Source organism: Condylura cristata, unplaced genomic scaffold (assembly GCF_000260355.1).
Source record: "Condylura cristata isolate star-nosed mole 26May11 unplaced genomic scaffold, ConCri1.0 scaffold00019, whole genome shotgun sequence".
Taxonomy (NCBI): Eukaryota; Metazoa; Chordata; class Mammalia; order Eulipotyphla; family Talpidae; genus Condylura; species Condylura cristata.
The window spans coordinates 2614309-2624548 of NW_004567120.1; the positions used below are offsets into that span (position 1 = coordinate 2614309).

Sequence of the window (10240 nt, forward strand, 5' to 3'; positions counted from 1 at the left end):
GGTGCTCTCTTAGTTGGCTGAGTAAGTGCAATGTCAGGAAGGTTATTCCAATGAAAGGATTGCAGTAGGGAATGGTAAATGAATTTTATGGCAGTACTGCAGGGAGTAAAAGCACTTAGGCAGGGGCAGGAAGGGGCCATTCCAGTATTAGACCAACATGAGTGATGTGGGCAGTTTGGTTACCTAGCAGATATTGAGCTTAGAAACAATATATATTTTGGATTTTAAATTTTTATTCACCTCCATATAACAGCATATTTTAAATGTTGCACAAACAAAACATTTTCTGAAACGGTCACTTCTTTGGGACTGGCACAGATTACAGACTCCTGAAAAAAATAAATGGTGGAAGAATTTTCATCTCTAAGGGTAGATTTGATTGGGAGTTAGCCAAGTGTTACTTGAGACTAAACGGTGAAATAAGATGACCTGCACTTAATTTTTAGTGAAATGACATGTAAAAGGATGACCTATTTTACAAATTAAAGAATCTATACCCTCACAGCACGCCATCCTCAGAGGAAACAAAGGTTTCTGAGATAGATTAAGTAATTGTCTTTAAGGTTTTGTTTGGAGCACAGAAATATGTACCTGCTTTTAAGATACTAGCGGGAGAATGGGTACAGTTAAGGGAAGGCTACAAAGTGTTCACCTGTTTTGGAGGCCAGATAACAAGATCTTCATTAACCTGCTATAGTGTGGGGATGGTAAGCAGAGTTCATATCAAGTGTGGACTGGTAGCCCATCTTAACTTAAATGGGTGACACAGCTGCTGGGAAACCATTTTAGAAATGGTGCTGGAGTTACACATAGACCAAAACTAACACATATACACATAGGCTTCCCAGTATGTAAATTCTTTTTGAGGTTAGAAACCTCATTTTAGAGAATTTAGTACATAACAGAATCAAAAATCAAACTTCTTGACCTCCCAGTATTAAATAACTAAATGTGCAAAAGAACCACCATTAAATAGGACATCAAAGTTATACATTTTCTATGAAACAATATGTGCACAGATTTTCAAAGCTGTGAAAATGCAATAAAGAGCACAACACATTTTGGTCACTTTATTAAATGACATTAAATAGTTTAAGTTTCAACTACTAAACAGCACTTTGAATGGTGAAAACACAGATAGTATTATTGTCATACTTGAATGTTTTTCTTTAAAAACACAATTCCAGTCCTTATATATATTACAAAACAGCCTTAAAGGAAGAAGTGACATTTTTCTACAGTACTTAAGATACTCAATACAGAACTGAAAAGCAGTCTAACAGAAACAAAGGCAAGTCTTCACAGCTGTATGATTTCAGCAGCCAAAGCTGGATGATGAACTGAAACATTACTATACAACTGGGACAAAACATATACAATATCACAATACTAAGCAAAAACGCTTTACACCCAAAGAAATAAAACATTACAAAATGTGGAGAATGTAGCAGGCAAAACTGTATTACAAGCAACATTTTAAATCTTCATTTTTTAAACCATCGCAACTATTTAAAACATCTAAAACAAATATAAAAATGAGCCTTTTAGTATCTTACTGATGTGATTCTGTCTTTAAATATTTGTTAAAGCTTGATGTTATACTCAAAGTACATATTATGTAGCTAAAATGTCAAGTGAGAAGAGTGTATGCAAAGTGGTCCAAGTTACTTCAAATCTCTAATTTCCAATTGTTCCTTCTATGTATTATTCCTTTAGTCAGTTTCATCCATGGTGAAAAAAAGTTTAGAAGGTTGCCTAAAATTTTCACATCTATGTCTTTGAGCAAGTAATTAGACCATATTGAAAGTTTCCAGGTCTAATAAATCAGATTTAAAGTGGTCTGACTTGGAGAAATACCAACTGATAGCAGCTGGCCAGAGTAGACTGCCTCCAAATATTTACCTCATAAATCATGTCTTTTTCATTTCTAAGAGTAAACACATATCTCCCCCCAATTAAATAAACTTTATTCTATGGCTGGCATAATATTCAAATATATGGAATTTGTTAGTGATAAGTCACCATGGGAAGGTGGGGGGGTAGAACCACCAAACCTACAAGTTCTAAATCACAAACCTAGTGTTCTTAGATGTTTTGTCACTAGTTCTTTCAAGACAAAAATGGAAATCTCTTAATCATCTAGACAACTCAAAACAGTTTTAGTTTAATGTTAAATTCATTCTAATCCAGTGATACCTAGAGAACAAATCCTCCACCCAGCCTTTTTGTTTCTGGAATCCTTAGCTATTTGCACTACCTGTTACATTACCATCTTAAAAACGGTTTTGCCATGTTCAGTTGACTCACGTAGTTTAACAATCAGTTTTCTTTAATTCAAGCAACCAAACTGTACATAAACAAACTTGTAAGTCATTTTTACAGGTCTGGATTTTTTTTAAAAAAGCATTGTAATGATTTTCTAGCAAAACTTCTTGGAAGGGTATTAGATGAATAAATTTTGATCAGAAAATTGCCTCATAGATCTAAACTAAAAAAAAAATTGAACTTTGAAACATAATTTACGTCAAAAAACAGGGAAATTGGGGGGAAAACATGATTAGAAAAGAGGAGAGCATGGAAGCCAGTGATCCTTATCGTTAAGAGGAATTATTTCACAATACTGATAGTACTGGAATCGTTAAAGCACATTCCTCATGTGAACTTAAAGTCATCAATGGTTCTGCCATTTTGATGTTGTTTACAGGGTGTGAACATAATAACCACAACATTAGCCTTAACCTCCTAAAATGCTAGAACTTGATTTTGTTAGTCACATCCCACTGCCAGCAACAGGATGAAGCACTAGCACTGGCACCAAGCGTTAAGAGATGTGCTTTGTATTAGTGCCAGGAGAAAGAAAATTCATGTGTGGAAGATAATCCACAACCCTGATATTTTACCAGTAATTATTTCAGCACATGTAACTGAAAGTAAAAAATGGCAGAAAGACTAAAGAAGGAAAAGGCATTCTCTTCTTAGGCTGTACTTAAGGCTGTTTATACAATGCAAAGATAACTGCAAGACTCCTCCAAATTTCCAAGCAGTAGTATTTAAGAATATTGCACACAGTTCGTGTCAAAGATAACCTTTTCTAACTTTCAGCCACAGAGGTGATACAGCAGGAGCCCAGTTTCAGACTTTAGTCAAATGAACATTAAAACCATTTCAATCACATTAATCAAGAAATTAAGTACAAAAGCATTTCATAACTTGAGGAATCAACTTTAAGAACTCAGCTGTTTATTTTCATATGTAAATAATGAGTATATAAATCTGCATTCTTTCCTAAATTCATTAATTTTATGGTCACTAAAAGCAGGCATAAAAATTTAGAGGAAACCTGTGGAGTTTTTTCTGTTGTGGAAGGATTTGTTTTCACTGAAAACAATTTGAAATATCTTCTGTACTCAATGTTTGTAAGAAGATTCTAGGCAACGTCACTGACAAGTGTCAGGAGGAAATGGTATGCCCTATTTAAAAAAAATTTAAAACTAATATGGAAGATTGGCATTTAAGGGGACCAAACTATTTATACAGTTGAGTTCTGTTAAGTCATTGATTCCTAAAAAAATAAAAGATCTTTCTATGATTTTAACAATCCTTTAATCTTTTAGTGCAAAATCACATTGATTTCCCTTGGGAAGATCCTGGATTTTTGCTTCTCATTGGGGGTGGTGCACGCTGTAATGGTGGTGGTTGCATACCACCAGCTACTGACTGATACATTCCTCTCATATCAATCTGCTGGTAGTTAGAAGGATTCATGATCAAATTTGGAGGCTTTGGCATCATGAGGTGACCCAATGTTGCTTGCTGATAAGTCATTTGTTGTTGTTGCTGCTGATTGTACTGCTGCTGAAGCCTTCGGTTCATAAGTATTCGCTGAACACAGCTGATTAACTAGAGAGAGAAAAGGGAGCTGTTAACAAGTACATGACCTGTCTCCAAGAGGCAAGTATCAAGTTTTGAGTTAAAATCAATTTGTTAAGGGGGTACCATACCAAAAGGAAAACACATTATTGTTATCACCATTACTAATTTGATGGCATTCACAGGACCATTACTGTAGAAACCAGTTAGTAACACCATTTAGGGCTAAATTCTCTTAATTACTTGACTATTGTATTGCAAGCAGCATTTAGGTTAGTTGCCATGGTAACCTGTCCTGCACTGTGATTAGTCTCAAGTATTAGTTACAGCACTTTTTGTCAAGTCTCCTTTCTTTGTCATTCTTCCGAATATTTCTCAGGGAAACAGACAAACATTTTTAGTGACAAACACCAAAGGAAAAAAGTACTTGATGTCAGAATAATTCCTACCTGGAATGTCTAGAATTTGCAAAGCTAATTTAAAACCACAAAATTTTATAATGCTTTCTAAGTAAAATTCATGCCACAGAAATTGATTTCCTGGTGTCAGCAGTTGAAATTTCCCAATACAATGCAGATAGCTGGCAAAAGACTATGCCAGGGGAAAAAAAAACAATCTAGGATGCTGGAATATGCTAGTCTTTTAAAGAATTACATAATTTAGTAGTAACTTTAGTCTTATTATCAACTGCTCTACTTTGTATTCTCAAATTAAAAATATTAAAAAGTATACTTATTTTTGGAAGTTATCTAAAAACAACAAATGCATTTTTTAAAAAGTCTGGTATAATTTCTGAGATGTCCATAATAAACAAAATAAATTACATTAAGAAATCTTCAAGGACACCCATTTGGGAAACTGTTGTTTGACTATAACAAAAGATACTACCTTCCTTGACATTACTAGGTTTTTCAACAAAATTTCTTCCAACAATAACCAATGATAGTCTATTCATCCACATGAGGGATAGTTATTGACAGATATCACACAATTATAAATTCAAGAAAAGTAAGCATAACCTAGAGAGCGAATACTTACCATCTGTTGTTTTGTCAATACATCATTGTAGATAGCTTCTCTTCTTTTAACATCAAGCTCCTGGCTGGCTTGTCTACTTAATGCTAATGCCTGTACTTGGGCCTCTGAGAGATTCATGTTTTCCTTCCACTAAAAGAAAGAGTTTCTATTTACTCTGTATGGCAGCATAATAAAGGGAAAATAAGTTTCTTAAAAACATTTAGGATTTTAAGAGCTTTTCTCCCCTTTTCCTTTATTTTCCAAAGAAAAAGCAGGGTACTAAGCTGTCCATTGACAGATAATAGTTGGCTATCTCTGAAATGAAACTATTTGGATTTAATTTGTGCAAGCAGTAATAAAAACATATTTATGTAAACAATTCTTACATTTTCATAATTGATTTATTTCCTAGTTCGTAGATTTTTCCCATTTCTGTTTTTTGTGCCAACATCTACATGAAACTGTTGAATCTTGGCACTATTCCCCAGTTTAGTAGTATTTTACTATTGCAAATAAAGGTGTAAGATTTATGCCCCCTTTCCCACAGAAACAGTGAAATAAATAAAATTAAAGCAAATGACAGAAGAAAGAACAGAAATCCAATCCAGAGTCAGACAACTGTCAACTTACTACAGCGGATATTATATCTTCAAGAGGCTGAATCCGCACTGCTGTCACACTATTTGTTGCTTCCACAACCTTTTCTCTTCCTTGGTTTATGAGATCCTAGAAAAATACAAGAAATACATTTCATAAAAGACAGAATAGTTTTATTAAAGTATAGGGATCTTTCCTCCTACAAATTTATAGCACTGACTTAAAACTTTTTAAATAACAGTAAAAACCCATCGATGTTAGGAAAATTTTGGGTTTAACTGCACCAATAATTTAATAGTTTTATGGATCCCACAAGCACATTTTTAAAAGGAAACCACAGACTCAATGAAATTATTAAATTATTTGTATAATAAATTTAATCTTTATTTCGTGATTGATTCTTGTTTTAAGTCACTTATTTCAAAATACTGTACATTATAATACATTTAATGCTGCATCTACACTGCATGGGAATATAAATAAATACGTAATTTCTCCTATTTTCAAACATTCAGCAAATAATATTTATTCAAAATATTTTATAAATGAAGAAAGCGCTATTTCTCTAGTCAGTCAGCTGCCTTATATTTCCTTAATTAAAATAATTCAAACTACATTAAGTCAAGGCCCGATTCCCCTGTTTCTGAAGAAACCACATTTTACTATACTGTGCTGGTTCAAAAAGGTCAACAAACAAAAGAAAAATTTCTTGATCTATTCAGAGGTAATCTTTTGGAGAATGTGATATTCCTGCATAGGGAACTCTCAACAACAGAGCACTTGAAATTGCCTCTAATTCAAGTTAAACTACTTTTGTACTTCACAACTTACCTCCAGCTGTTGATTACTCATTGCTGACAGGGCTCCCAAATTGAAAGGAATATAAGGAGTTTGAGAGTTGAAACTGACAGGGGGTAAATTGGTCCCAGTTGGCATGTTGAAACGCATGGTCAGTCCCTAAAAACAAAAAATTATGCACTTTGCACACTGTGATTTAAAACTTGAAATTCTACATCACCTACTGGTTTAGAAAAGAACCCACATTCTCAGATCTAGGAAATTATTAACACTCTTCCACACACAAACAAAACACCCTTTTCACTTAAAACTGAGATCTTATTACATGGAAAGCTTTAACCCCTAAAGGTGTACTTTTTTTTTTTTTTGATAAATTCCCACAGAATGGGGCAACTCAGAATTCTGATGAGATCCCTAACACATTAATGTTAAGAAGTTTGGTACAATAAGTTAGCAGTTTTAAAAGGATTCAAGTATTAGGGTAAGGTTTCCTGTGCTCAGGCATAATTCTGTTCAAATAAGTTGGTGTTTAAAAACAAATGAAGTATTTGAAATAAAGCTACTGCTAGAGATTGACATTAATTTCTAACAATGGAATTATTTTGTTGTCCTAATATTCACTTAAATATTTAACTTCATGGTATGCATGCTAAAGCAACATTTATTCCCACCTCCAAGCTCCAAACTCTAAGCTCCAGATGTCTGTTACATACAGTGAGGGTATTTATGGGAGTTGATACTACATAAGTAGGTTACCACTCATCTCCTAGTTTGGCAAATGCTATGCAGAAATGGCATTTACTATTCTTTATGTAAAAAAAATTTCGTTTCCTCTCTTTCTATTCTACTACCAAAGATAGCTAGCTTCTGTAAAGATAGTCTCGTTTTTGAGGATTCTGCTCCTGAAGACACTACATATTATTACCTGTCCCGAATGTGACCATTTCCTTTCTTGCTACTCTCTATTGAGTAATATAAAAGCAAAAAAAAATCATCTTGAATGACCTACCCTCTTCTCTGCTTCATACTCAGCCCAAGCAGCTTTTCTTTCTTCTTCAGTTAATTCTTCCTCTTCTTTGTGGTCCAAAAGAGAATCATGTTCATGGTATCCTACAATGTGTTCTTTATGTATCTGAAGAAGTTCTGCCAATATGGTGTCCTGTGTAGAAGGGTTGAAATAACAAAAGAATTATCTTCTCCATCTGGGTCATAACTTCACAGCCTTTGGTCTGTTAAGATTAGAAACTAGAACCTGGCTATTATACATAATTTTGATAGAGTCGATAAATTCCCAAGAAAACAATCACAATATATGCAACACCAACCTGCCATATGTGAAAATCACATTTAAACAGCATGTTTTAGGTTCAATTTTTTAAATTACTATTTTTCATCTTTTAAGGTTTCTTCCTCCAACTTAAAAAAAAAAGATTTATTTATGCATACAGAGATGGGGTACAGGCCAGAGGTGCAGGGGCGGTGAGAGGATTCACCAGAGACAGAGTGGGGATCAGAACAGGCCGACTGATGAAGTATACTGCTGAGGGAAGCAGTTAGCAGGTCAGGAGAGGTCTGCCATGCCATGTGGATCACCTCCAGGGTGGGGATCAAACTCATGCTGAAGTGGCTTTAGCTTCTTAGAGCTGTGCTTTAACCAGTTGCGCCCCCAGGGAGGGCCCTCTTCCTCCAACTTTTATATACTTTTTCACATACATTTTGATTTATGCTTAGCTGAGTTGATAATTTCTAGCACAAGTCTGCTTAAACCAGCAATTATTTTGGATGCCATGACCACTACTCTTTATACAACTTTAACAGTCGTATTAGGTACCAAACACTATATGAAAGCCAAATATAAATAAATATAAGCAGCTATAGGACAGCTTAACTGGTACATATGGCCCTTATATTCCCACTATATAGTAAAATCAAGAAAGAATTGCACTGTAAGGACTGTCAGTCAAATTTAAGCTGATATCTACTATTTATCAATTTACTATCACATCTTTTTAAAAAAGTCTTGGTGTATTAAGACAGTCTTGAAGCTTACATACTCAGTAAAAACACCAAATTCCTGATCTGTATAATTAGGATAAGAGAGACAGAGACTGAGAAGAAGGGGTTAAAACAAACCATAGAAATGCTATGATAAAAATTTAATATTCACAAGTCATTTAAGAAATCACAAATGAAAAACCACATATATAAAAGGCAAATTAATCTTTTTAAATTTAATCTGCATATAGTAGATACGTTTTATTATAAACAATGGCCATACTTAAAAAAAAAATTACGCCTCCATTCTTAGCACATAGGAGGCAACACATAGTAAGAACTCAAATGCGTTCTGGTAACTCAATACTAAAAACTCAAATCATGAGGCATGACAGCAAATGCTAATGCTAATTTCAAATATTCTGATATTTAGTATCATGTAGATAAGTACATTTTATCTTGCTACTCCAATAAATACCTGAAATAATTACTTCGTATTTTCTACTGATTTTCCTAAAAGATGTAGCTATAATTATTCTGACACACATGTACTATTTTTGTTGTTAAAAATAAAATATTAACACACTATACAAAATGAGATGACTCAAGAAACTTTACTGGTGAAATGCACAGAAGCTAATGGGTTTGGCACTTTTGAAATTTAAGTTAAACATTTCTTCCTATGCCAGTGCAAAAAACCTGCCATCAAAGGTAACTTCTCTAGTCTATGCCATACAGGTTTATAACTATTAGACAGACCCCAAGGTTCAGAGTTAATGACCAGGTAAGCAGGGAGACAGGACAGTAATATTCGGGAACAATGACTAGTATTTTTTAGTTTCCAACTGGTATATATGTTATTTTAATATCTTTCACAAATCTTGCTCATTGGCTAATAGGTAACTCAGGTAATTAACTATTAGGCCTTTTTAAATTAAAGTTTACTAAGCATTTATTGCTACTGTTTTTTATTTTATAATAGTTATTTTTACATATTATTTTTTTGTGCATTTTTCCATCTCAGTTGCAATCCCCTTGGGTTTCCCCATCACCAAATCAGCCATGTGCCATCACCATAGTCCTGTTTATTTTTTAATTATAACAAAGCATTCTTATAATTAAGCTATAGTTGTTGTAATTACTGTTTTTTGCCCTTTGATTTTAAGATCAACTCTAATTTTTAATTTCTGAATTAAAAAAAATATTACTGAGGTAATTGGTATAATACTGTTTAAGAGTTGGGGGAAGAGGTTCACACCTTCTCAGATGTATATTACTGTTGAGTGTGACCAGATAGGGGCAGTAACACAACTACTACTACTGATGTGACTAGATAAGGGCGATAATACAAGGACTGGAAAGAACACTGCACGTATGCAGTGTGCATGTGTGTTAACATGCAAGTTGTTTTAACAAGCATGTTAATTTTTTAATAGCAGAAATGATAGAAACTGAAAATCCTGAAACACAAACGTCTAAAGGGCCAGTTTATGTTTAACTTAAACCTGACATGAACTATTTCTCCATTTTCATCTTCAGGAGATACTCATTTTAGGAAATGCCATTTCTAAAACCATATAATCTTCTCAGCAATTCCAGATTTAAGATCTATCCTATGAAGTTCAGATTATGGTAGAGGTTCAGCGTGTGCCCATGCAGTAACTTCTTTAGACTCACAGTTGACTAAAATGCCAACAAGTCAGAGGAAAAATGCATATGACTTTGTTTTGCATCACTTAAAATTTTTGGACACTTCTCCTTACAAAATACCACCCTCTTAGCATCAAACCAGAAAACCATTCATAATGTCTACTGGTTTCTAAATCCTCTCTTTTCAAAGAATATTTTATAAAAAATATTTTAACTGAGGCCCTCCCTGGTGGCGCAGTGGGTTAAAGCACAGCACTAAGAAGCTAAAGCCACTTCTGCATGAGTTCAATTCCCGCCTGCCCCGGAGGTGACC

At 34.1% G+C, this 10240-nt stretch overlaps 1 protein-coding gene across 4 annotated transcripts in view; it reads right to left on the reverse strand.

The window, feature by feature from the left end:
- Nucleotides 1-211: 211 nt before the first annotated feature.
- Nucleotides 212-10240, reverse strand: part of ATRX (alpha thalassemia/mental retardation syndrome X-linked) — a 211434-nt gene continuing 201405 nt past the window's right edge. For 2 of the 4 annotated variants that reach the window (XM_004685605.2, XM_004685603.2), the window contains 5 exons: nucleotides 7292-7441; nucleotides 6316-6441; nucleotides 5518-5613; nucleotides 4909-5037; nucleotides 212-3900 (listed from right to left, as the gene is read on the reverse strand). In XM_004685605.2, the coding sequence (XP_004685662.1) occupies nucleotides 3622-3900; nucleotides 4909-5037; nucleotides 5518-5613; nucleotides 6316-6441; nucleotides 7292-7441 (780 nt within the window). In that variant the 3' untranslated portion in view covers nucleotides 212-3621. The remainder of the gene's footprint in view (nucleotides 3901-4908; nucleotides 5038-5517; nucleotides 5614-6315; nucleotides 6442-7291; nucleotides 7442-10240) is intronic. The other 2 variants (XM_012727135.1, XM_012727134.1) reach the window with 1 other exon arrangement.